Source organism: Telopea speciosissima, chromosome 7 (assembly GCF_018873765.1).
Source record: "Telopea speciosissima isolate NSW1024214 ecotype Mountain lineage chromosome 7, Tspe_v1, whole genome shotgun sequence".
In the NCBI taxonomy this organism is placed as follows: Eukaryota; Viridiplantae; Streptophyta; class Magnoliopsida; order Proteales; family Proteaceae; genus Telopea; species Telopea speciosissima.
In genome coordinates, this window is record NC_057922.1 from 22,096,956 (window position 1) to 22,124,566 (window position 27,611).

The following is a 27,611-nucleotide window of genomic DNA, read 5'->3' on the forward strand; positions in this document are numbered from 1 at the left end:
TCGCCCTTCAAGCCTCCTCATTAAAATACACCTAAAATCACTCTTTATCGTCTATTATCCTAACGGCTACTTCTCTCCCAAGGTTCATTCCGTTCCCTCTCCCTTTCTCTCTCTCTTAGCTGCACTCAATAGAGCGCTGATTCTTAAAAGGTTTGAAGAAAATCCATCAAATCTTCAAGAATTCTCTCAATTAGATTCGATCTCTCCTTCGGTAATTCATTCTCTGTGAGAAAATATAACAATTTCCACAGACAACGACAATTCTTCCTTAACGAACAAATCGAAGTCTTCGGAGCAGTAAAAGATAGAAACATTATTTTCGTCGTGTCATCAGGTATGTGCCACGGTTCTTCTTTGAATTGTTCGTGAATGTATTTCTGTTTATCGTTCTCTAATATGTTTGTGTGTTTCTCACCGTTTATATTTGGTTTCGTTTCTTTTTGAAAACATATTTGTTTCCTGTTCAAGTTTTTTTTTTTTTTTTTTTAATTTAAATTTTACAATTTGATGACAAAATGATTGGCTATGTGACTTAGATTTGATGTTTAGGATTCCAGCTTCAGGGTAGGTTTTGGTACGGTTAACAAGGAGGTAAGTATATAAACGACGAATTTCTGATCTTATTTCTAGAATAGGTGTTTTCTGATGTCTGAAAAGAGGGAACTTGCTTTACTAGAGGTGATGGAGTAACAAGATGCACTTATAATTTGATTCTGATATCCAAGAAAGGGGAGATGAGGAGCAAGAGTTTAGGGTTGAACTATGAGATCAAGGAAGGGAAACACAATCAGTTATAAACCCAAGACCTAGATACTTCATTAACTTGCATGCATAGGTGAGAGTAATAAAAATATTTCTGCTTTTGTTACCCAAACATAGGAAGGATAAAAGTATCTCACTAAAAGAGGGAAAAGAAACAACAAAAAAGTAGGGACCATCTATTTTTTGATTGCACATTCTCCTTCCATATTTGTGCAGTTGTCATTAGATTGGGCTCCCTTTCCAGGGGTCATGGGAGGATAGTAGAGTTGGAGGCTCAGTGGGTAGAGAGAGAATTCAATGATGATCTGAATATCTGATAGGAGGTATTGCCAAACTAGCATTCTATTGTACTATTGACCACATTTGGAAGGAAAGGAATTTCTGTATCTTCCGGAATATAGTAGCACAGCTCTAAGCAATATCAGAAGCATTCGCTCAAATGTGGAGGAACGCTGGCAAGCCAGCACATTGTGGAGAAATGGGGAGTCAAACAATATCCCAAGGGGCCCAATACCCCTATGAATTTGTGGAGAAATGGGGAGTCCAGCACATTGGGTCTTTTAGTTAGTTCTGCTCTAGGTCTTTTTTGAGTACTGTCCTCTCTTGGGCCATCTCTTGAGTTGTTTGGTGTGGATATCTTTTTGATCCTGGTGGTTTTGAGTTTGAGTTGGGCACCCCTTTGCTCGTAAGGCCTGTCTTTGAGTGTTTGAGGGGGTAGCCCTTTGTTTTTTGTACATTGTTTTTCTTTTCCCTTTCCAATAAATTTGATATTACCTATAAAAAAACAACAAAAAAGGGATGAAGTAGTATTTGGCATGGACAAGGAACAATACAGTATATTAATGTACACATACTCTGAAGGAATGTCACTTCTATTTTTAAAAATTATTTTTAGGAAAATGGGCAAGTAAGCACTTGCAAAGTACATCAATAATGACTAATCTATACTGAGAAGAGCTTGAATTAGTTGAATTGCAACAAAATAATAGGCTTTATGTTTCTCGAAGAATCTTTGCCTTCAGTAACTTGAATGAATTTAATATTGATTAAATTGGTTTCCTGTTAATCATACTTTCTTAAAAGATAAAGGCCAATTTCCAACTGAAATACAACCCTGTTTTGTATCCTCACCTGGATCCAACTGTTACCACCATAACTACCCTTCTCTTTAATTGTAATACTTATAGATTTGTTATTTTTTCTCTTTACTTGCTTAGGCCCGTTAACTTCTTATTTAATTATCTAGTTGTACTCTTTGGAGATCATAAACCAAAAGGTCAAAACTCTGTTTTTTGTTCCCAAGCTTTTTATTATTAATGACTTGCGTGTTTTGGAACAGATGAGCATTCAATTTCTGTTTCTGTATTTCCTACTGAAATGACTATCTTCTGCAGAGAGAAGTATTTGCTTCAACATGTCTACTCTCCAAGATGATCAGTTTTCGCAAATGGAAACAACTTGTGGAACTCTTCTCTATGAACTTAAGGTTTTCCTTGAAGCTTCTGTACAAACGAACAATTCGGCATCTTTTGATATTGCATTGTTCTCTCAGATTTCTTCTATTCTTGTTCAAAACAACTGTTTTAAGATAAAGCAGCTGCAGTGGTCAAACTTTCTGATTTTTTTATGTTGAATTCAGGTGATATGGGACGAAGTTGGAGAATCCGATGCTGAAAGGGATAAAATGCTGTTTGAATTAGAACAAGAGTGTGTAGAAGTATACAGAAGGAAGGTGGATCAGGCAAATCGGTGTAGGGCTCAGCTACGGCAAGCAATTGCAGATTATGAAGCAGAGCTTGCAAGCATCTGCTCAGCAATGGGTGAACTGCCAGTAAATATCCGGCAGGTGGGTCTCTGGGCTAATATTCAATAGAGTTTGCCTGGTTGGAAGAAATAATCAATTAAATATGCTACTGACTTCTTGCTCACCATTTATCAACTAGTTAAGATCTTCTAACCAACTACTTACTTTATTGATTGGGTTTGTATCTTCAGTGTGATCAGAATGCTGGAAGTTTGAAGGAAGAGCTTAGGGCCATTGTTCCAGAGCTGGAGGAGATGCAAAAGAGGAAATGTGAGAGAAGGAACCAATTTATTGATATCCTACAGCAAACACAAAAGATTTCAAATGAGATCGGTAGATCCACAGAATACAGTGTGGTGGATGAAACTGATTTGTCCTTAAGAAAGCTTGAAGAATTTAACAGGCAGCTGCAAGCACTTCAAAAGGAAAAGGTTAGACTTTCAATCCTTACATGTCATCAGGAATTGTTATGTGTCACAAATTGATCTGATTTTGTTTATATTCATGTACAGGAAGAACGCCTGAAACAAGTCCTGGACTACCTTAAATCTCTGAACTCTTTCTGTTTAGTGCTCGGTATGGATTTCAAGAACAAGGTTCATGAAGTGCACCCCAGTTTGGATGATTCTGAGGTAACGAAGAACATAAGTGACAATACGATTGAGAGGTTGGCTGCTGCAATTCAAACACTGCGAAAAATCAAGATAGAGAGGATGCAGAAAGTAAGTATTTGGAGTGTGAATACACTTCTTCATGTTGATGTTAAACCTTTCCGTTAATCTTACTAACTTTTTAAGCTGTGGCAGCTTCAAGATCTGGCAACGACAATGTTGGAGCTGTGGCATTTAATGGATACACCAATTGAGGAGCAGCAGATGTTTCAGAATGTCACCTGTAACATAGCTGCTTCTGAACATGAAATAACAGAACACAACATTCTCTCTGAGGACTTCATTAATTATGTAAGTATATAATCATAAACCCATGTGGCCAATATAAAATTTTGGTACTTTTTTTTTGCTATCATTTCGTGGTTTCTGTCCATGGAGTAAGCTTAAATGAATGAATTTATTATGCAGGTTGAGGCAGAAGTGTCTAGACTCGAAGAACTGAAAGCAAGCAAGATGAAAGAGCTTGTTCTGAAGAAGAGATCAGAGTTAGAGGAGATATGCAGACGGACACATATGGTAGCAGAGGCAGATACTGGAATGGAATATGCAATTGAAGCTATTGATTCTGGTCAGAACAACTGATAATATATATCATTTTTTGTGCAGTAAGACTGATAATATATATCATTATGCAGTAATATGGTCACTACTTGTGCAGGTGTTGTGGATCCTGCTAGTGTCCTAGAACAACTCGAGCTTCAAATTGCAAGATCTAAAGAGGAAGCATTTAGCAGGAAAGAAATACTTGAAAAGGTTGAGAAATGGTTAGCTGCATGCGAGGAGGAGTGCTGGCTTGAGGAGTATAACAGGGTAGGAAATTGTGGTCTTTCAGAGGAATTTGGATTTCAAGTTGTCGTCATTCATGTCTTCATTTTTCCAAATGGTGATGTTTCAGGATGAAAATCGCTATAATACTGGTAGGGGTGGCCATCTCATTCTGAAGCGTGCTGAAAAAGCTCGTTCAACAGTGAACAAACTTCCAGGTGAATATCTTGCATCATGCATTGTTATACTGGTTGGGAAAGCTCTTGGTGACTCCACCAATTGGGCGGGCTTAAGTTTTAAAATTATGGTTCCTAATTTTTCATGATCATTGAGGATATTATTTAAGGCTAGTTTAGACATTCAATAGCTTGTCCTTATGGGTTATTTGGATGAACTAAATTTCCTAAGTTTCTTCTGCTTGGCGTTGGACCAGCCATGGTGGACGCATTGGCATCAAAAACCATAGCATGGGAGAGAGAAAGAGGTGTGGAATTCACATATGATGGTGTAAGTTTTTAATCCCTCAGTTTTTGACCATGTCATTGAAAGTCAGCCAAGTCAAAACTTTGAATTGATTTTAGCAGCATTGGACTAAATACTATTTAGTTTATATTCGAAAGTGGATTTTCTAACTTGGCATCTGCTCCTAGAATCCTGATGTCACTCTTGATTCATGTAAATGTGGCTGAACTTTTAATTTTATCTGTTAAATAGATTCGACTTCTTGCAATGCTGGAAGAGTATAGCATTTTAAGGCAAGAGAAAGAGCAAGAACGCCGAAGGCAGCGGGTAGGAACTCTGATCTAGAATCATTCTCCATTAAATGTGTATGATTTGTGACATCTGTACCCAATTCAACCCTTGCAGGATCAAAAGAAACTTCAGGGACAGTTAATAGCAGAGCAGGAAGTGCTTTTCGGTTCAAAACCAAGCCCTTTAAAGCCCCAGAGTGGAAAAAAAGTCTCGAGACCTTCAACTGGCGGCGGTCCAGGCAGCAAAAGACTCTCCCTTGGTGGGGCGATGCTGCAAACTCCTAAACCTGATTTGGTCAACTCCACAAAAGCTGCTCTGCAATCACGTACAGTCAAGAAGGGTCTATTGCAAAATGACTCGCTTAACCACCATGAGGATGAAGGTTTTGCAGCTTTACATTCAGGTTATTCTTTCTTCCATTCTGTTTTCCTTTATGAACTTTTACAAATTGGGTTAGGATATAACATAATTTGAACTTTATGTAGGTAGGAGAGGCTTGGATAGTGCTGGTTTCCCAGTGAAACAGCACTCCTTAAATGCTGCAAATGCTGGTGACATTGAATCACCCATGATGCGGAAACCCTTCTCTCCTGTCTCAAAGGCCAACACGACAAACTTGATGGAAGACATGAACAAAGCACAGAAAATACTTCCTAGTAACAATATGGCAATGACCACACCATCCAAGTTGGCTTTTCTTAACGATGAGGAAGAAAACAGGACCCCCAAAGCAATGTCAGTTCCAGTCCCCGCTACCCCTTCAACTGTGTCAGTGCCCATGCAGACTGCCATAACCCCGGTTCCATCCTCTGTTCTTCATGGAGCTAGCACCATGGGAGAGATGCCTGAAGTGATCGAATACTCATTTGAGGAGAGAAGAGCCGGTTTCATCCTTCCCCAGACACATATGAAGTCCATTGTCCAAGTTTGACACATTGGATGAACTTGAATCAAGTTGGTCTTGACACATTGTGGTGTATAGTGTCAATCTTTATTGACCTGTTGGCTTCTCTCATTCATGTACATAGTCAATTGTTATTTGCTTTATCAATGTGGGTTTTCCGACTTCTGTGTGTGTTCAGATGCAACTTGGATTTACTAACACTGATTTCGTGCAGCTGAATCAAAAGTAAATGCGGGCGAGAAAGAAATCAAAATTTATTTGAAGTTTTTGTCCAATCTTGGTTAAAATCAAAATTGCTGATCAATTCTCAGCAGGCCTTCAGGCTGGTATAGTGGAGCAGAAAATAATCCCACGTAGGAAGGGCTCCATGCATCGTCCAAATAATTGCATGTAGCAGTTCAGTTGAGACCTAAATTTTGTGAACGGGATAAAATAGAGCTTTGAAAAATCAAGATTAGGAGAGTGCAATGTATATAGTAGTTGATATTTGTGGTGGAGTGAAAGTGGATGGAGTATTGAGAATCATGCCGCTTTAGACCGGTTCCAATGGCATGGAGGACAATACTCCCCAAATATGGCATTCAAGTTTTGAGTTGCTGCATGATGCATGCGGTAGGATTAGGACATGAGGTTCAATTCCATCTAATAAGGGGGCAGAAATGACCATCCTACCCCCCTACCCGAACACACTGCTCGGGTGGGGTCCACCTCCATCTATTAGAGGGAATTGAGGAAATTGTTGGACAGGCAAATTGAGGTGATAATTTTCTGTATATAGAACATTACCTGTACCCAGTGGGAATTTTATCCTCTCAAGTTGCCTGCCCATACTTGACATCAAGTACATCTAACAGAGGGGGCGAAAATGACTATCCTACCCCCTGCCCAAACACACTGCCCGAGGTGAGGTCCACATGGGATTCACCTCCCTCTATTAGATGTACCTGACGTCAAGTACAGGCAGCCAAATTGAGAGGATAAAGATCCACCTGGTGGTCACGTGCAGCGCATAACCATACATCCCGACACAGGATTGCGTGAAATAACCGCCACGCCATGGAAATTCAAGATAGATTTATTATCTACTGGAACGCCAAGCTTGAACTGCTAGATTAGTCATCCGCCGAACAGCTAAATACGCTTCTCGAACCTACGCTTAATTTAGCGGAATTCCGCCAAAACCATCCCCCGCCATATTGATTGAAACCCTAGTAGTGTTTTAACTTTTTATGCTTCGATTCTGGGGATGAATTTTTTGATTTGAGACAAATAAGAAGGTGGATCTACATAGACCAGTTCAAGTATCACCGTAAGAGAACAAGAATTCTTTGGTCAATAGTTGGATTGATTTTTATTTAGCAGAGAGGAAAGGTCTAGAGAGGGAGAGGAATGGCGATCTTGTACGCGCTGGTTGCGCGAGGATCTGTGGTTTTGGCGGAATTCAGTACAACATCAACGAATGCAAACACGGTTGCTCGTCAGATCCTGGAGAAGATCCCAGGCAACGACGACAGCCATGTTTCCTACAGTCAGGATCGCTACATCTTTCATGTCAAGAGGACCGATGGGCTTACTGTTTTATGCATGGCCGACGACACCGCTGGAAGTAAGGTTCTCCTTCTCTAGTTCATCGCTTAGCTTTCACCCCTCCACCCCCCTTCCCCCTACCCTTTGTCTATTGTCTATTAGTGTTTGATTATTCATCTCTACAATCCAAAAGAAGAAATAGAAGTAAAAAATCTACCTTATGGAACTGTTGATTCTATGGAAGCTCAACTAATTAAAAGGACCAAGGTTCTCTATTTCCTTTTCTTCTTCTTTCTTGTATTTGCATATGGAGTTTTAAGTAGAGTGGAATGAAGAAATTGGATTCGTCTGGCCGAAATAACTTGTTAGTTTTGCTGAATTTGACTCTTTTTTCTTACATGGAGAAACCGTGGGGATGGGGACTTGTAACCTCTAATTGTACTGTTGTATAGGGAGATGAGATCCGGCTCAACAGAAGCGCCGAACACATCTAAGGTGCTTTGCGGCAATTGTGTTGAAAATGGTGTTTTTGCCCCCAATTTTCCCCCATGTGCGTGTGTTTATTAGTGGAAAGGAAAAAAGGGGGGGGGGTGTTAAGTCACACTGCGAAGTATGCGAAGTAGGGGGAAATTGGAAAACAGAAAAGAGGAATTGGGTGAATATTAGAAGTACGGATATACAAAGACTTGTTCATGTAAATCAAAATAGATCTTACCTTTGAGGGGTAGGTTAAGAAAAGAGACCTTACCATGTTGCTAATTTCAAATTATTTATTGGGATTTATTCTGTTATTGCCAGAAGTTTCATTTACAATTTCCAGCATTCGGAAATGTTCACATTTATGAGAGCATACTTTTTTTAAGATTGCGTATTTTAAACTTCTGTATGAGATCCACGAAGATTATCATTCATGACCAGAGAGTAAGAACACAATTTCATTTTATAATCCTGGGTCACAATTATCTTTGGACCTGGTAAAACTGCTTATGTGACACACTACTCTCTCATGTTTTTCGTGTTTCTCCATTTGTTGACTCTAGGAGCTGAATTGCACTTCTAGTTATGCTTCTAGATGGTGACATATGATGTTTGCTTACCATGTTGAATCTTTTCATGCAGGGAGAATTCCTTTTGCATTTTTAGAAGATATTCATCAAAGATTTGTGAAGACGTATGGCCGTGCTGTTCTTACAGCTCAGGCTTATGGTATGAACGAAGAATTTTCAAGAGTTTTGAGCCAACAAATTGACTATTATTCCAATGACCCTAATGCAGATAGGATGAACCGGTTGAAAGGCGAAATGAGCCAGGTATATGTCTTGAATGCTTAAGATGATTCAGTTTCTTACTTTTTTTCCTTTGCCCAGTTTCTATTTGTGTTGACCCTCTGCAATACATCCTAATCCTTTTTTTCTTAATTATTATTATTATTTTGATTCTTCAACTGTTCTAGTCCTTATTTGCTCCTCATGATGGTGCTCATTTAATAATTGAACATGGATTGTAATCAATTGGAAAAGACACTATGCCCTTTTATGTAATATAAGGTTTTGAATGTCGATCACTCCTCTCTCTGTCTGTCTATTATTATTATTTTTTTTGGGGGGGGGGGGGGGAGGTAGGTAGGAAGGTGGAATAATATAAAGAAATATTTTCTGCCAACTATTTTCCAACATGGTGGGGAACACAATCGTCACTGGAGATCTTTTTGCATAAACTGTAATTTCTGAATATACATTGTTTTTATAATTTTATAGGTGCGCAATGTCATGATAGACAATATTGATAAAGTTTTAGAGAGGGGAGACCGCCTAGAACTGTTGGTCGATAAGACTACTCATATGCAAGGAAACACATTCCGTTTCAGAAAGCAAGCTCGCCGTTTCAAGAGCACTGTGTGGTGGAGAAATGTCAAGCTCACGTAAGTGTACTGAACCCAAAGTAATGATCATCAATATTTCAGGACACACATACACACCCTCTCTCTCATGTATTTATGAATGTATTGATGCACTTCATCGGATTGGGCGTGGAGCTCCCTACATGCCTGTGCATTTTCTCCTTTTTTTTTTCCCCTTCCGGGGCACTGTGAGAAGGGTTATACAATGTAAGGTTTTTTGGGGCTGTACAACTAAACAACTCACAAACTACAAAAAGGTTACCTGAAAATCATACTACCGTAATCTAATGGAAGATGTTTATCTTTCTAACTTTTATAAGTGGAAGCCTGAAAGTCCAACCTTTTTCTCTTCCCCTAGGACATAGCAACTACTTTATAGGTTAGGCCATTGTGGTTTGCAATATGCTGTGTTCAACAACCACCTATTCTTTAGTCTTAACAGATTTCTGATCAGATGATCATAACCATCTTATGGGATTTTCCTGGGGAGAGTCTGCCTGGATTCCTAATTATTTAGTTTTCCTGGTTGTTAGAATCATCCAGTAACTTGTGGTCTTTGGTCTAGAAGCTTTCAAGATAGCACCTATGTAACAGGGGCATTTCATTTTTTGAGAGTTGGCTTGTCAAAGACCACTTGTACCTACATCAGACATGTTGGCACTTTTATAGGTGAGTCTTGGTTGATCATTTCCATCTTGTTTTGTACTACTAGAAATATATGATATATTTATCAAGCTTAATAATGTTAAGTTTCCACCTTAACACTTACATGGATAAGATTACCGTTGCGCCGAGGTCAGCCCTCTACATGAATAAGATTACATGTCTTAAAATATATATATGCATGTTCTGTGTTAGGTTTTACGAGGTAGTTCATTTAGTATGTCATATCAACCTGACGCAAAAGAATGTGCTTGTCTAAGTTACATTTTCTCTTTTTCCCCTAGGTTAGGATTATTTCTGGCCACTTGTCCTAGCAAATGTTGCTTCTGTCCATATACTCTTTTCTCCAAAGGCCTGTGTTGCCATTGAGAAGTGGGGGAGGGAGGGGGAGGATGCAATCTCTCTCTCTCTCTCTCTCTCCCCCCCCCCCCCCCAAAAAAAAATAAAAAAATAAAATACAGATCTAGATACATCTGGAAACAGGAATGTGGAATTAAGTTTTTTCTTTGCCACATCGTCTAGCTTCCTGATTAATTTGCTGACTGTTTATATTTTGTTTTGCAGGGTTGCATTGATAGTCCTCCTCTTGATTATTATTTATGTTGTGGTTGCAATTGTTTGCCATGGGCCTACATTGCCTTCCTGCCGGAAGTGAAAAAGTGTTGATTGGCTTTGGAGTAGCAGTTTCGTGAAGTTGCCATTTTTCAAGTTCTTGTGTTGCTTCAGGTTTTATAGCTGTAGTTTGATGTATTTGTGTGGTCTTTTCTCTTATGGAGGTTTCAGCTGATTATGTGCTTTTTGGACGACCCTCAAACTGATAGCTGGAATGGCTTATGGGAGTTGGAGAATACTGATGTTTTGGTGAAGGTTGGCTTGTTGACAGTAAACATGTAGGATCAAGTACTGCAGTTTTGGCACCATAGTTTGATGCATTTGTGTGGCCTTTTCACTTATGGAGGTTTCAGCTGATTATGTGCTTTTTGGACTACCCTTAATCTAATAGCTGGAATGGCTTATGGGAGTTGGAGAATACTGATGTTTTGGTGAAGGTTGGCTTGTTGACAGTAAACATAAAGGATCATAGTTGAAGTACTGCAGTTTTGGCACCATGGTTCATCGTCCCACAGTCGGTGGGAAGGTCAGGATTTGATGTGAATATCATGTTCTCGGCTATCAGCTGCACTGAATTTGATGTGAACATCGTGTTCTCCTCGTCTATCAGCTGCCCTCATTGAATTTGATGTGAAAATTGTGTTCTCCGTGTCTATCAGCTGGACTCATTGAATGTGTGTACAAGTATATTTATATAATATAGCTACATTTCTTGCAGACAATAATCTGAAGTAAATTGTTTAGTCAGACAGGAAATGTCATGATCGATCCCATAAAATTCCCATGGCCTCTTGATCCGAAAGATACTGAGTAATCACTATTGCATTCGTCCAAACCTCTACTTCGTCCTCTCCCAATGAGCCTGCTCTACTGAATCCCTGTCTGATGGCTCTTCCCTCTGCCTCTTCTGTTGGTCGTGAGAAACCAGATTCCAGATGAGCTGAAATAAAAGAACCATTTCAAACAAGGCAGAAACCCAACCAGTTTCTTTGGTTTTTGGCGCTATGCAATGTGCACTGTGGTTGGTCGGGGAATCAGGGGAGGACAACATGTTTTCTGTGGTGAATGAGTGAACAATAGTTGATTTTACATCAGTATTTCCTAATTTTCTCACTTCACCTCTAACCAAATGGACCCTAAATATGCTACCTCAGATACTGCAGCAGCATTGGCACGAATAGAAGTTCACCCTCTCCAAGAAATCGCAATCCAAGATGCTAAAACCGACGTTAAGCTGCAAGACTGGGTCTCCATTTCTATGTTGAAAACAAATTGGTTGTGGAACCCTGGATTGCGGCATATCTTTAATTGAAACAACAAATTGGGGATTGGTGAAGGGGGGGAGGGATTTACTAGCATGGCTTGTATTTTCCTGGAAAAAAAATTTTTGATCCATCATATTTCTTCCCCAGAAGCCCAGACGGATCACAGATCAAGCTAGTTTTTGAGGTACACGTTCACCTAAGGGCCAAAGAATAAGGTGGAGCAGGCAAACGATTAATCATGCCTGGGTAAGATTCATGCAGGGAAGAAGTCATGGACATTCACTAGATGCAGGAGGTAATGAAGCATGGACCAAGGCCACTCTCCGACCCAGACTAGCTAACATTCACTGTTAATAGGGAAAATGGCTGACTGTATCCTAGCTTAAATGCATGTTTTCTGGTACTTCTTTATGTGACTGTTTTGGATCCCATCGATCATGCATCACAGTCTGTCTCAGAGATCATTCTTGCGCCCGTCTAACGATGGATTTAACCCAAGTTGAAGGTACATGGGGAGATAGGTGCTGGCATGCTGTTCATCCTCCATAGGAGCATTTGGAATGAAAGAAACTTAAAAAGTTTCCTGAGGCAGGTGATGTTCTTTGATTCATGTGACTAGAATGATCATTTTTGCTCCACTAGTCTATAGTGTTGGGAGAGTAGTCCCACATCGGTTACCTCTAAAGCCTTCTATTGCATTTACCAAAACCAAAAACATGAAGCCTTCTATTTTCTCCCGGCCCTCTACATGTGAGGGGAAGTGTTGGAAGAAACTCCCACCCTAAAGCCCTTCTAGTGACTCATGTATGAGTCATTCATAGTCCAACGCAAAAAGACCAACACTGCTCTTGGTGCTTTCCCTTTCTTGTTGGGAGAAAGTTCTCTGTCCGGAAGTGTGGCCTACGCCAATAGTGTGGCTTAAGCCAGCACTCCCATGAGGCTATTTCTCTCTTTCCCATATGAAAAGACACTCCTACCCTCTTGTTTTGAGGAAGAGAGATAGACACATGGGCTTATGGCAGTGTTGAGTTCCATTCCTTTGTCATGTGATAGTCAATCACATATAATTTTGTTTCCATTAAAACCCCTCCTCCCCTTGTCACCACTCACCACTACCAATTGTTGGGAATTTCTTTTCGTCCCGTACATTTCGACATATTTCCAAAACAAACCCCTGCATGTTTTGCACAAAAGTCACCCAAATATCCATTTACATTTCCACCCCCTTCTCTTTCGAGGTCTATTACTATTGTCGACACAAAGTTTTCTAAGTATTTATGATCAAAAATTGAGGGCATTTGTGAAATTTTTATCTCCTCCAATTCTAACACCCTTCAATTCCCTCCAATCCCTCACATGGAAGTGAAATGACCACTTACCCACTGCCTTGGGAAGACACTTCCACTTCCCAAGGCAGTGGGTAAGTGGTCATTTCGCTCCCATGTGAGGGATTGGAGGGTGTCACAATTGGAGGTGATAAGAAATAAAAACAGAAAAGGGTAATTGTTGGATTTGGTTGGAGCTCGCCAATTTTTGGTACCAGTCATCTTTTCTCATTTATCTGTTAAGAGTCTACCAAACCAACTAAGCGTGTCTCTTCGTTGCTGCGAAGGGCGAACTCCGTAATCTTCTTCATGGCTTGCTCTCTACTTTCTCCATCTTTCAAGCTTCGAAGCTCAATATTAGCAGGCGATGCCATGAGGAAGCAAAAGAAGAATTGGAGAAGCAATATAGTCAGGGCTGCTGCTACAGAGAAGAACGGCAATGGCGGGAAGAAAGAAGACGATGGCCCCTCCTTTAATCCCTTCGGTTTCGTCACCGATAATCCGTCTAGCCGAGGAGCTATACAGCTTCCTGAGGTCCCCGCTGAGGACGGGAATGTCGGCCAGATGCTTTATGTAAGAGAATTTACTGTTTAATTTAGAGAATTCATCGTTTTCTTGGTTCTCTAGATGTCCTGTTTTGATCTGAGTGACAGCTTCCTCATATTATCTCCTAATTTATACTCATTTGATCTGATATTAATGCTATTGCTGTTGTTGACAAATGTCTAGTATTCTGTTCTAACTAGATAGATGAGATGACGTGATGACTGATTATTCTGATAGTTGGTCTGAGTTCTTTCCTTATCAGTGCTGAGTATAACTATAACTCACATGGTTTTCAAATCCAGAGAATAGAAGATAAGGGGAGGGACTATGGTTCTTACTTCAAATCTGGGGAGTTTGTATGGTTTGTGAGAGAAACAGGTAGAGAATGCATTTCTGTAACATTTTGCTTTCCCTTTTATTATTTATTCACAAGATGTTGATAATTCAAGCTCTTAGCTCTACAGGATCCTCTGAGAGCCGGCGTGGCACTGTCATTTTCATTCATGGGGCTCCAACACAATCTTATAGCTATCGAGTGGTTATGGCTCAGGTCCTGTAGTTGTTTTTCGTTTCAGCTATCATATGGTCACTCTAGTTTATATACCATTAATGTATTGAACCTAAAAAAAAAAAAAAACAGAAGCAAAATAATAGCATACTGCAAGTTATTGGCAGTAATTATCCACATAACTTTTCATCTGTCATTCAAGAGAAACATTAGTATTTTCTCTATCTTTCTTATAGGCACATTGCGCAGTCTGATGGCACAACTGATCTTATGGCTCTGTTTTCTAGTTGCCATAATTCATAATTTGCAAGGCATCCAATATAATCACCCCTGAAGATGCAGGAGAGATGTGGCATGGAATCCTGCCTATGAATCTGAAACTGAAGAAATGACATTCCATTAAATTAGAAAAAAATAATTCTACAAAAACAGAGAAATGTTCTTACATATGGGCATCATGAATTTAATAATATAAAAGATATTCCAATAATCCCTTTCTTGTATATGTAATGACTATAATATCCTCTCATTGATGTTTTTGTTGTTTCTTAAAATTTTGTCCTGATTAGATGGCAGATGCTGGCTTCCACTGCTTTGCACCTGATTGGATAGGATTTGGTTTTAGTGACAAGCCCCAGCCGGGTTATGGATTTAACTACACAGGTTTGTACAATCTTAAGATAGTAAACCTTAATTCAAAAATTGCTTAATGATATTTATTTACGACTGCACGTCCAATTTTCTGAGATTTCAATGACTACTTTTACAGAAGAGGAGTTCCATGTGGAATTTGATAAAATACTTGATGTGCTGGATATAAGCTCTCCAATTTTTTTAGTGGTTCAGGTTTGATCAATTTTGGCTCAGAATTTTTTCTCATGATGGGTATTTATGTGTCTATACACCTGATGGACTTATAAACCCCACATTGTGAAAACAGTTCAAATCAATTAATTTGCAGTAATTAAATGAGGATTAAAAAACCTGTCAACCAAAAAATAATCATTTATTTTTTATGTTATTGTTGAACTACATCCGCATTAAATAAAATATATATCCATATTATTCTTGTAGGGGTTTCTTGTAGGTTCATATGGATTGACCTGGGCCTTGAAAAACCCAAGCAGGGTTTCAAAGCTTGCAATTCTTAACAGTCCACTGACAGAGACATCTCCAGTTCCTGGATTGTTTCAACAGCTAAGGTTCGGTAGTTTTCTCCTTCTAATTGTAATGGTTTTGTATCAAGATGAAACATGTACTATGCATCATCCAGTTATTTTATAAACCCCACGTGACTCATTTTCCTTCAATTCTTCATGGGTTCTTATTAACAAAACATACAGTTCTTAATGTGAAACACGATTACAATGATGACTCCTACAGTTTCTGAAATAGTTGTTGGGTGCAGGCTCTTCTAGATAAATTATGTTTCTTATTCTGCTACACTAGATGAGATATACTCTTGCATTTAATGGTACCTTTAAGTCTGTTCTTCTAGAGAATAATCAAAGGAACGATAAAGCACATTGAAGTCAAATTCGACCCATCACTGACTGTCCAAGCAGATCTCTGGTTTCCTGGCCTATATCTGACTTCCATGATCCAGGAACCACATAGCTGATATTTTCTTTGGGTAGCTAAATTAGGATAAATGATGAATTCTTCAGGGAAAACCCGGGGTGCTCAATATCTCATGCATTAACAGTTCAGAAAATAGGTTCATGATCATGTTGTTCCTTCCGTGTCCTCTTGGATTTTCTTATATCCATATTCCTTTACATTGGCCATCATACCAGGGTTTAAAAACCCGGAATCAGGATCCAGAGATCCAGATCGGTGAGAAATCAGCCAGAATTGGCAAAAATATGCCCTAACCGTAGTTTCCGTACAAGGGTCGGACGAGCCGGATTGTATGGAATTTGGATCGGTTGATCCAGCCTATCCTATCCCGATTCTTGAAGCCCTGCATCTTACTAAGTTCAGATCAGTTCTGTTCTTTTTAACCATGATTTCCCCAAGACTTGCATCATGGTATCAGAGCCGATCCACATTGGGCTCACAACTCTAATGCCCTAGCCCACTCTCAATCTCTCGTTTCTCTCTTGGCTTCTTCTTCTCTCTCGCCTCACCCTTCTCTTACGCTTCTCTCTTTCTCTCTTCTTCCCTCTCGGTTTAGGTCTCCATCATAAAAACCTAAACCACAGAGGGTTATCCTTGCTTCCTTTCTATCTCAGGTTATCAATTGCATGACCTGAGAGTATATCTCTTTTGCAATCTGTTTTGATGTTCTGATTTCAACAGCAGCACTTTTTTTTTATTGTTTGGTGCTATGGTTGGTTGCGGTTCACACATATTTCAGGTTATTATGTGTTAGCAACCATTCTTCATCCAAGAGCATACCTTTTTTGGTCTTCAGCAATGTCTGACCTAAGTACTTCGTCAACCGGAATGGAAGGAGGGGGTCGTGGAACTGATTTTCCTTCATTCCTTATTAACTCGATCACGTTAGATGGGAGCAACTACTTATGGTCGCAGTCATGCTCTCTATAGATTCTTGTGGGTATGCTGGTTATCGTACAGGCAAGACTGCAAAACCTACTGCTACTGGCCAGCCTCAGAAAAAGCGGAGTTCTGACAACTCATTGGTCATGTCCTTTTACATTAATTATGCAACCTAACATGGCAAGGGATTATTTATTACTTATTACTGCAGCTAAAATCTGGAAGGCTGCCAGGGAGACTTATTCTCAGGTTGGTAATGATGCCCACGTATATGCAAGGTTCAAAAACTCGTCTCGAGACGACCGAGATCTCGGCGACTTAGTGTATTTCTTTGTTTTGATTCAGTATGATGTTTCGGTGGGCAAATGGCCATAGTTTGCTACAAAACTTTAAGAGAAGCTTGTTTTAGGCTTAATAAACATATTTAAATCTTCAAATTGTAAAATAAAAGCACCCAATTTGGTGTTTTGGATTTGCACCCTTGGTTGACAGTAATCATTGAACCCTTAACGTAATATTGCCTATTCTACACATTGTTTGAGTGCTATCAGACATAATTGGCAAGTAAAACAAGTAAATTATGCAATAATGGATGAAGACACATAATATTGAATAATTATTTAAGAAATAGTTAAAGACTTAAAGTTTCTACTATGAACCACAAGGTACAATGAAGTGTTCACAATGCATATTATATAGACACCCAACCCAAGTACAATTAATACTATGACTCTATGAATACTGAGGAGGTCAAGATTCTCAAAATATTTGAGATTTCTCCGAGATTTCTCAGCAGAGATCCTTTTCCCTCTTTGGAGCAATCATATTCTCTAGTACAATTGGAAGAGAGCCACCGTACCACAATGTTGCAGCCTAATCACAAGGGCGGTCAGCCTTATATTCTAGCCCTGGTACTCAGTCTCGGGATGGTTTCACACGTTCTAGTGACCATTCCAATTCTGATCGAGAACCTGTCAAATACTATTATTATGGAAAGGAGCATCACACTAAGGATCACTGTTGGAAGCTTCATGGTTTGACCAACCACCTCTCGTGGTCATGGTCGAGTTCGATCTAATCAGTCTCATGCGAATCATACAAAGACATTTGATACTGCACTCACAGGTTCTTCTCTTTCTCAAGATGAGCTACAAACTCTTAGGCGTCTCATGACCAAGTTGGAGCCTTCTACCTCATTACCACCGATCTCTGCACCTACCCTGGTTACTTCTTACTCTAATTTTGCCCGTTCAGGTATCTCTTTTGGTGGTTACTGTGCATTGGTTGCATCCCATCCTTGGATAATCGACTCAGGTGAAACTGATCACATGACTGGTTCTCCCAATTTATTTTTTCAGTACTCTTTTTCTTTAAGGAAAGACAGAGTTCGGGTAGCAGATGGTTCCCTCTCCTCTGTATCCGAAAAAGGTTCAATTCGCTGCTCATCCTTATTGTCCTTGCAATCAATTTTACATGTTCCTAACTTTTCTACTAATCTTCTTTTATTAGTAGTATTACTAAGATTTAAACTGTAAGGTTACTTTTTTCTGTCTCATTGTGTCTTTCAAGACTTGGAGACGGGGACAATGATTGGGTATGGTAGAATATAGGGTGGTCTCTATCTGCTCGAGGATGGTCTTCCCTCTATTTCAGTTGTTCTTAGTTAGACTCTCCAGACATTTTCAACTCCATCAACCTTGACCGAATTGCATCAGTTTCATACATGATTGGGTCATCCACCCATTAGCACATTAGCTAGAGTATTCCCTAGTTTAGTTAAGCAATGTAATCCACATGATTTTCATTGTGATGCTTGTGTTTTTGCCAAGCAAACCCACTCATGTTTGGGGCCCCGCCCGCCATGTTTCTATTTGATTCACTCTGATTTTTGGGGCCCCACCTACCATGTTTCTATTTCGGGATACCGATGGTTTGTAACCTTTAGTGATTGTCATACTCGCACTACCTGGGTTTAGTTATGACATCATAAGAATGAAGTCTTTCGCTACTTTCATCTGTTTCATATTATGATTCGAACCCAATTTAATGTGAAGGTGAAGATTCTTCGTAGTGACAATGGGTAAGGACAGAGAAGAACCATTCCAGGCTTACCTTGCTGATCAGGGTATTATTCACCAGACTAGTGTTGATACACCTACTCAGAATGGAGTGACAAAGAGGAAGAACCAACACTTGTTGGAGGTGGCCTATTCTCTCATGTTTGCCATGAATGTTCCTTCTCAGTATTGGAGTGACACTATTCTTATGGCTGCCTACCTCATTAACCGCGCATGCCTACTCAAGTAGTGAACTTTCGGTCTCCTCTTGATGTTCTTCATGGCTTTACATTGTTTATTGTTCCTCATAAAGTCTTTTAGTGTGTGTTTTTTGCCTGTAACCATCTTTTGTTTGGTAAGTTGGAACCCCGGGGGGCTCAAGTCTATTTTCCTTGGCTACTCGGCTACTCAAAAGGGGTATAAATGCTATCATCCTCCTACTCGGTATGTATTGGTTACTATGGATGTGGTCCTCCACAAGTCCTAGCTTATTACCTCTTATCGGCACCACTTTAGGGTGAGTCTGGTAGTGGTAAAGATGTGCCTTTATTGCCTTCATTGATTCCTCTTGATAGTGATAGTAGCCCCTTGGATGAGTCCTTGGTTGAGATGGAGGATACTTTAGTTCAGGGGGAGTTATAGACAAAGCCTCACAACGATAACATCAACCGGCCTTGCGGGTCTATTCTCGGAAATGACAGGTTGACACCACCACCAATGCATCTACTCTGCCTGCACCAACTCTACCCAACCAAACATCATCTCTTAATCCAGGTTCTACTCCATCTGGTAACATTCTTCCTTCTTCTAGTATCATTGATCCTTCTCTTGATTTACTAATTGCAATTTGAAAAGGTGTAAGAACTTGCACTCAACATCCCATAGCCCATGTTGTGTCATATCACTTTCTTCTCCTTCCTATCGTGTGTTTTTGTCTTCCTTGTCTTCTGTTTATGTTCCTCAAAATTGGTAGGAGGTACTTGCAAATCCTCGGTGGAAAGAGGCCATGCTTGAGGAGATGAAAGCACATGGGAAAAATGATACCTGGGAGTTGGTGTCTCTTCCTCCAAATAAGAGACATGTGAGTTACAATTGGGTGTTCACATTGAAATAGAAGGTGGATGGTACTGTGGACAGATACAAGGCCAGGCTTGTTGCTTGAGGATTTACCCAAACCTATGGGATCGATTACCGAGAGACATTTGTTCCTGTGACAAAGATGAATACCATTCGAGTCATTCTTTCTTGTGCAGTCAACCTGGAGTGTGAACTGTAACAACTTGATGTGAAGAATGCGTTCCTCCACGGCAAACTTGAAGAAGAGGTATAATTGGAAATTCCTCCTAGCTTCTCTCATCAGAAAGCTCAGGGCAAGGTTTGCAAATTGAAGCGTGCATCATATGGGCTGAAACAATTGCCCAGAGCTTTGTTTGGCAGGTTCCATAAAGCCATGGTGTCAATAGGCTATACTTAGAGTAATGTTGATCATATACTATTTATTAGACGTTTGGGTTATAAAATCACAATTCTGATCGTGTATGTTGACGATATTGTGGTTACTAGAAGTGATCCTGTAGAAATAACCTGGTTGAAAACCTACTTGGGTGAATAATTGGATGATCTAGGGAATTAAGCTACTTCCTTGGCATTGAAGTTGCTCACTCCACCAAAGGATTCTTTCTCTCTCAAAGAAAGTACACTCTTGATCTTCTCTCTGAAATAGGAATGCTAGGATGTTGCCTGTAGATACTCTTATTGAGGCCATAACTCATCTCAAGAGTAAAGACAATGAACTAATTGACAAAGGTAGATATCAGAGGCTGGTTGGAAGACTGATACATCTTTCACACACTCAGCCTGATATTGCCTATGTTGTGAACCTAGTCAGCCAATATATGCATGATCCTTATTCTACTCACTTGAATGTTGTCTTCCGAATCCTTTGTTACTTGAAGTCTGTTGTAGGGAAAGGTGTCTTGTTCTCTCCTCGTGATCATCTTCGTAATGAGGCCTTCATTAATGCTGATTGGGTAGGCTCTCCTGATAATCGCCGATCTACATCTAGTTATTGCATATTTGTGGGAGGAAACCTTGTTACCTAGAGAAGTAAGAAACAAGCGGTTGTTGCTCGATCCAGTGCTGAAGCTGAGTTTCGGGCCATGGCCCAAGGTATTTGTGAGTTGCTATGGCTGCAAGGTCTCCTACAGGATTTGAGTATGCCAGTAATAATGCCTATGATGATGTACCATGATAGTAAGTCAGCAATCAGCATTGCGCATAACCCTGTTCATCATGATCGGACGAAACATGTAGAAATTGATCGTCACTTCATCAAAGAGAAGCTGGATCAAGGTGTTGTTTGTGTTCTGTTTGTCAAGTCTGGAGATCAATTAGCTGATATGTTTTACTAAAGGTCTTAGTTGTAAGTTTTTTCTTCCGATTATGTCCAAGTTGGGCATGTGTGATATCTATGTACCAACTTTAGGGGGAGTGTTGTAATATGGGTGTAACAGGGTATAAGGTTATAGTTGTATCTTGTCTTCTTTGTAATATTCTAGTATTTGTCTATTATAAATAAAGGAGGTTGTGATCATGATGACACAAGCCATAATTTCCCCAAGATTTGTGTCAGCCCGAATTGTAGATTGCTCTTGCACCGAGTAAGGGAAGGAGAACGTCCATAGGGTGCCAATTGTCAAGCCAAAGGGAGGTGGAGGTGCCATCATCAATAATAGAGGAAATGGCCCCAAAAGTAATAGGTCTAAGTTTCAAAATCCTACACCAAACCCAAGAAGCATTGGAGGATAGAGTAGCCGTCCAAATAGAATCATTACAGAGAGGACCTAATTAGACCCGGTCGACCCAAATGTTTTTCTTTTTTACCGCAAGCTTCCAAATCAATTTGGGGATACCAGCAAAATTCACCTCTTTGATTCTTCTCAAACCCAAGCCCCCCTCCTCCTTGGGGAGGCAGACTGCAGCCCAATTGGTAGGATGGAGAAATCTGGAAGAATCTGAACCTTTCCAGAGAAAGGCACACATAAGGGACTCCATAGGTTATCTAACATGAGTGTCAACTTGCAAAGGAGCAAATACTTACATTGGGAGTCTGGGACACAATCTACTTCAATGGTTGGTAGCCCAGTTTTGAACCCCTTTCGTCTCAATGGAGTATCTTGTGCTAAAATTTTGCATTTTTTATTGATCTCATGGACCATAAATTGGCCTCTCTTCATTTTATCATCATGGTGGCATTTTGTCTCTCATAAGAAAATAAATGATCATGAGAATGCCATGCATGTTAGTTTTGTGTATCTATAGCCGATAAGCACATAAATTCCCCATGGTGTAGTCATAAAATAATCAACAAGTTTGCTATTCTTGACTTATTGATGCATGGGGCTTAGGTCCATGGGGAGTGTGAGTTAAATGTTACTGTATTTCTCTATTTTCCCCTTGCAACCTTCTTAAGTTATACCTTTAAATATACATTATTGGGATGGTGGTTTCTTATGTGGACTTGTGTGTTTTACAGAATTCCACTTTTTGGTGAATTTACATGCCAGAATGCTGTTATGGCTGAGCGCTTTATTGAAGCAGGTAGCGCGTATGTATCTACTATTATATCTTCTCCTTTACTTAATTATGAAATCTTTACTTACTGATGCTTTAGAGATAGTTTGAAGTTCCCCCCTTACTGATGATGCTTTATTTGAGTTTCAAAAATATTGCAAATTACCCTGTTTGAACTACCAAAAGAAAATAATGTTAGAAAAGGAGCAATTCTAAATGTTGAGCTAAGCTGTACTCGATCTGGAATTATTACGCCCTTGCTTACTGGGTTGATCACTGTTTTCTATGAGAAAATGAAGTTTATTCATTAAGGTTCCCCATCTGTTTTGAGTCGTAAAATGGATGGAAGTAAAATAAAGTACATAAAGTATCTGATTATAATATTATATAGTTTGTCTCTTAGGAAGTAAAAAAAGAATGAACATGAAGTTAGACAGCAAGGCCTACTATTTTATGTTCAAAATATTTAAAACTATGCTGGGGAAGTGAACCGGGCATTTTATATTGAAGCAAATGGAGACTAATGAAAAAGGGAGTGATGAGAGGTGAACATTTAAAAAAAATAAATTTGTTTAAGATATTATTTGGTTTTGGCTAAGCGAAAACTTAAACTAGAATCTCCTCATGTCCTATGTTGCAATCTAGCTTCAGCAGCTCTGTATACATTAATAAACATTATAACTTTTCTTTATCTGAGAATTAAAGCTTTACTGTTGACTGAGTAATTATTGATTTGCAGGCTTGCAGCAACATTATGCATCAAATATCATTCTAGTGTCTTTCTTTTTTCTATAATCGTCAAAGTTCCACACCCTTAACTTTCCAAAGCCATTGCTATCTCTTTAGCACAATTATGCATCATAATATTGAAGCCAAACAAGGCCAATCATATGGTTTGACAGTGATATGGTTTCAGGTTTGGTTTATCCTAGATTTTCCAAATTATTTGTTTCAAATGTTTACACACAATAAAAATTGATAGGAGGAGTTGATGAACTGATAACTTAACCAACTCCTCACCATTTTCACTATTTATTAGGTTAAGAAGTAAATAAGTGGTTTACTAGCATAGTTTCCCCCTTTTGACGTATGAGCAATGGTTTCTTGGATGATCCACCTCGGAATGCCTTCCACATTGCAGGTTAGATGAGGCACATTTAGTGAACAAGTAGGTCCTGAAGACCTCCTTCTCACAGTTTGGGAGTAATCCCACATCAACTACATTTGGCACCTTGGGTGACTTCATATACCAATTGTGCCTCTCCAAAAGCTTTTGGGTTGGATAACTCAATATGGTATCACAGCCACCTTCAACCCAATTATGAGAAGCCACTTGTTCCATATGTACAGCTCCAAAGAGGGGCAACAAATGAGGGGGAGTGTTTGGAAATAATTCCGTGGACCTTGGCTGACTTCATTGTTCCAGTTGGGCCTCTCCACCTAACAACTTAAGCCTTTGGGTTGGATAACTCAATATTCACTTGTCAAGTACCTGCCCAAATGAAAATTTCCATGTGGCAGGACAGAGCTTTGAATATTAACTAAGAAATGATATTTTTGAAAAGATGGTTGAAAACATATAGACAACTGAAATTAAAGGGAAAATCCCCATACATGGGTGGTCTATGATTGAATTGGGTTTTGAAATATGAAATGCAGCCAATCGAGACCAAGCTCTATCTATCCAATGTTGAAAATTCCATTACATTTGGCCCATGCATAGAACATTTTGCACCATGTTCGAAACTTTCGTTTTTCTTCGGGTGTGTGTGTGAGAGAGAGAGAGAGAGTGGTGCAGTAGAATTCTTAAGTTTCCCAATTCTGGCATCTTGGCATTATGTAGTCAAAAGAATCCACACCTCAATGTTATGGAATAATGTGAAATCATGCTATGATGTGGAAGTGAAATATCTGTAAATTTGAGGATATCAATATTAAATTATAGATTGTAGCAACTAAAGCTAAGTCAACACTCTTCTGAAGTTGTTAGTCATAATCTTACAACTCAAGCTTAGTCCAGAATCCTCTCAGTAGCACTTAAAGATGTTAAGCTATAATCATTCATGTCAAATTATATATTCTTCCTGTATTTCCTTTTTAAATTGTTTACAAGCCCAATATTAATTTATATTGGGTACACAACAATCATGGGTGGGCCTTGTACAATGGTAAAGATTGCTCCATTGTGACCAAGTGGTCACAGGTTCGAGTCTGGAAACAGCCTCTTTGTTAAAGCAGAGGTAAAGCTGCGTATGTTATGATTTATGACCCTCCCCAGACCCCGCAGTGGTGGGAGCCTCATGCACTTGGTATGTCTACACAACAATTATTCTTCTTAGGAACATGGAATTGAAACTCAATAATAAGATGAATCCACAGGTTTCCAGTATTTTTTTAAGCTAAATGGATGCTTAGGATGCACACATTATGTCATATTGTCATCATACTTGCCAAACTACATTTTTATATCAAATATAGTTATCTTTTATTTGAGTCGCTTCTTACCCTCAAGTACTATCTTGACAGTTACGTGTTGAAGGTGGAAAAGGCTGATGTATATCGTTTACCATATCTATCAAGCAGTGGACCTGGATTTGGTTTGTATTCTGTTCCATTCCCTGAGATGATGCCCTTATAACTGGAACTTCATTTTAGCAATAGAAGACAAGGAATCCAACAGGTTCTATCTGAGGTCATAGAGCATATTGGAGGGCAAGAATCCATGTTGTCAACACCATGTAGCTGAGATTTTCCTGATTTTTTAAATGTCAGAGAATTTTCAACAAGCAATTGAACATAACTTCAGTTTCAAAAAAAAAAATCCTCCCTTTGTTTTGAAGTTTCTCAAGTGCACAGTTCATGTAAAGCAATTCAATTATGGAAAACATTAGAAGGCAATGCAAGATTCACTTTAATGAGGTTTTGCAAAGATAACTTTACTTACCATATCATTTTGTCTTCTTTTCTTATATTTTTCAGCATTGCTTGAAGCAGCAAGAAAAACTAACTTCAAAGATATATCAGGCCGAATATCATCTGGCTTTTCCTCTGGAAGGTATTATTTTTCTGGCGTACTTGAAAAAAAACCAACAACAAAAACAACATGTGTTTCAAACTGTAGTTAGAATTCCCAACCCATTCCCCCTCCTAAAAATAAAAATAAAAAGAAATGAAAAAAAACAAGCTTACAATACATTGATGCTATTCATGTAATTATAACAAATGTTTGATCTGTTCAAGTTGGATGAAACAGAATTGGACTTTGAAATTCTTTTCATGCGACTTTGTATACTGTGGCAGCTATAGGTTATGAACAACACTGGTGTAGACTTCTGTGAATTACATCTTTCTTGATAATTCATGCATGCATGTTCATTAATTTTATTTTTTGAAGGACAGATAACACCTTCAAAGTTAGTAATGTTGACCAATCTTTACTTCAATGACTTCACCAATTTACTTGGTATAATTTTTGAAAAAGTCAGGTTTTACATATTTCCCCTCCTGAATTATCTTAGGATTCTGCATGCAGTTAACATCTCTGAATTTCCTGCTTTTGAATTATTATAAAAAAAAAACTATGTACGTCAGATGGGATAAACCAATACTACTTGCCTGGGGAGCATCAGACAAGTATTTGCCTCAATCAGAAGCAGAAAAGTTTCAGAAGGGAAATCCAGATGTTGTCAAGATTAAGATGATAGAAGGTGCTGGCCACATGCCACAGGAGGATTGGTAAATAAATCTTTGTATTGCACCTTTCAACGAAAAGCATCGCACTTGCTTCTTTCTTGCAGTCTTGATTTATACACTCTGTCCACAGGCCTGAGAAAGTTGTTGATGCTTTAAGAGTATTTCTTTACTGAATGCATGAATGGCATCGATATTGATGTCTCATGTCTGAGCTTGCAAGAACACTTGTACCCATACTGCAATTCCATGGCGCTAGACCAGGAAGGGCTTGTCCATATAAGGTAAACTCCCTTTTGCAGCTTTTCATCTTTTCTATCAATTTCCCTTCCATAATTGGATTTGTTCTGAATACAGCCTGGTTCAATCCGATAAACTTCATGTTTAAATTTAATTATTTCTGTTTCATTTTTATTTCACAACTTTTTGGCATTAATCTTTTCCCACATGATTAATACACGACAGATTGTAGTGTGGAATTTTGATGGAATAAGCATCCTTCTTGCTTCTGTGGTGCAGAATAGTTAATTGGTCACATATAGGGAATCACCTAGGCATGCATCCTATTTTCTGACCTAAGCAGTTAACCTTTCACACTCTTTGGATAGAATGGAAAATAGTCAAATAGGGTAGAAGTTCGAGTCTCCAATGAATGGTTTTTACTTATATTTTTTTATGAGATCATATGGTACTTGTCAAGTTGTCATCATCAAGAAGACAAGAACAACAATTGCAGTGTTAGTATGATCACAAAAATGTTTATTCTATAAAGACAATGAGTGGTTTACAATTTATTCTATTACCCATTTTAATAACTTGATTCTTTATCTGATGGGCAATATCTTAATTTTTGGCTCTATGCTTTCACTGAAAATGATCTTCCTGCAGCTTAAGGGCTGAATATTCCCTTTATTGTTTCTTCTGGATCCTGTGCAGATTATTCAAGGTATGGTACAAGGAGCGATCTAACCTCCAAAATAGTTTTTTCTTTAGTTTGTGACACATGTCTGTTCTAGGACTTGTTCCAGGCACTTACTGAAAGTCTGCCCAAACATAAGGCAATGGTCCTTGTATGAATTCTTGTTTGGAAACTGCAAAACCTGAAAATGCTGCTGGATTTGTCTATGTAAATAATTAAATCTATAGAGATGGCTTATTCAGACAAGGCAGTTGTGGGTTGTTTGCCGGAAGGGTTGAGGACTATCTGTTACAAGGGAATTTCCTGCAACATGTCTGCGAAGATTTTGCCTTCCTAAAAGTTGAGGTTCAAGAATTCCTTTGCACACATAACTCATAGAATCACATAGCGAGGCTTGACATGCCATTAATCCTCTTTAAAAGAGGGGTGTCCTAATACCCAATAGATAGTTCAAACTGTAGAGGAATAATAATCAATCCTAACCACAAGGGATTGCATAGATATATATTGGAGGACAGGCCTTATCACATGAGGTTAAATGATTGAATTTGAAGCTGAAATTTGACAAATGACCAATGTAGAACATTACCAAAATACCCAACGATTTTAATAGCCACATCAACCTTCAATGTGAAATAATAAAATAAGCCACCATCCGAGCTTACTTGTGTCTTGGCGCAAGGGCAGTGCACCGCACGTGTCCAAGTAACGTTCTTTCTCCCTTTTTTTGGTTATACCAATTTAGGGAAAAAGAATCAGTCGCATGGTTCCTGCACCTACACACAGGATTGTGTGTAATTAATGTAAGAGAAAAAGAAAGCTAACTGGTCGTGTGCTTCCTGCGCCGAGACACAGGATTGTGTGT

At 39.0% G+C, this 27,611-nt stretch overlaps 3 protein-coding genes across 7 annotated transcripts; all 3 read left to right on the forward strand.

The window, feature by feature from the left end:
- Positions 1-93: 93 nt before the first annotated feature.
- LOC122667257 (65-kDa microtubule-associated protein 3-like) lies at positions 94-8,539 on the forward strand. 3 transcript variants are annotated; one of them, XM_043863505.1, is made up of 14 exons: positions 94-334; positions 2,157-2,248; positions 2,402-2,608; positions 2,758-2,997; positions 3,079-3,288; positions 3,373-3,528; positions 3,646-3,805; positions 3,896-4,047; positions 4,133-4,220; positions 4,436-4,509; positions 4,717-4,791; positions 4,870-5,158; positions 5,241-5,729; positions 8,528-8,539. In XM_043863505.1, the coding sequence occupies exons 2-13, from the start codon at positions 2,177-2,179 to the stop codon at positions 5,684-5,686; spliced, it is 2,169 nt and encodes a 722-aa protein (XP_043719440.1). In that variant the 5' UTR covers positions 94-334; positions 2,157-2,176; the 3' UTR covers positions 5,687-5,729; positions 8,528-8,539. The 3 variants fall into 3 exon arrangements, with proteins under 3 accessions (XP_043719440.1, XP_043719439.1, XP_043719441.1); XM_043863504.1 differs by lacking the exon at positions 8,528-8,539 and having other exon boundaries at positions 5,241-5,825; XM_043863506.1 differs by lacking the exons at positions 94-334; positions 8,528-8,539 and adding an exon at positions 570-591 and having other exon boundaries at positions 5,241-5,825.
- LOC122667260 (vesicle-associated membrane protein 711) lies at positions 6,908-10,544 on the forward strand. The gene is made up of 4 exons (XM_043863513.1): positions 6,908-7,265; positions 8,306-8,496; positions 8,944-9,107; positions 10,314-10,544. The coding sequence occupies exons 1-4, from the start codon at positions 7,049-7,051 to the stop codon at positions 10,402-10,404; spliced, it is 663 nt and encodes a 220-aa protein (XP_043719448.1). The 5' UTR covers positions 6,908-7,048; the 3' UTR covers positions 10,405-10,544.
- Positions 10,545-13,199: 2,655 nt separating this feature from the next.
- LOC122667259 (haloalkane dehalogenase) lies at positions 13,200-26,948 on the forward strand. Of its 3 annotated transcripts, none has more exons than XM_043863511.1 (12): positions 13,200-13,524; positions 13,800-13,875; positions 13,962-14,047; positions 14,575-14,668; positions 14,775-14,851; positions 15,080-15,207; positions 22,100-22,178; positions 24,671-24,734; positions 25,117-25,192; positions 25,729-25,872; positions 25,961-26,111; positions 26,764-26,948. In XM_043863511.1, the coding sequence occupies exons 1-11, from the start codon at positions 13,261-13,263 to the stop codon at positions 26,001-26,003; spliced, it is 1,131 nt and encodes a 376-aa protein (XP_043719446.1). In that variant the 5' UTR covers positions 13,200-13,260; the 3' UTR covers positions 26,004-26,111; positions 26,764-26,948. The 3 variants fall into 3 exon arrangements, with proteins under 3 accessions (XP_043719446.1, XP_043719445.1, XP_043719447.1); XM_043863510.1 differs by having other exon boundaries at positions 22,100-22,171; positions 24,664-24,734; XM_043863512.1 differs by lacking the exon at positions 24,671-24,734 and having other exon boundaries at positions 22,100-22,164.
- The last annotated feature ends 663 nt before the right edge of the window (positions 26,949-27,611 follow it).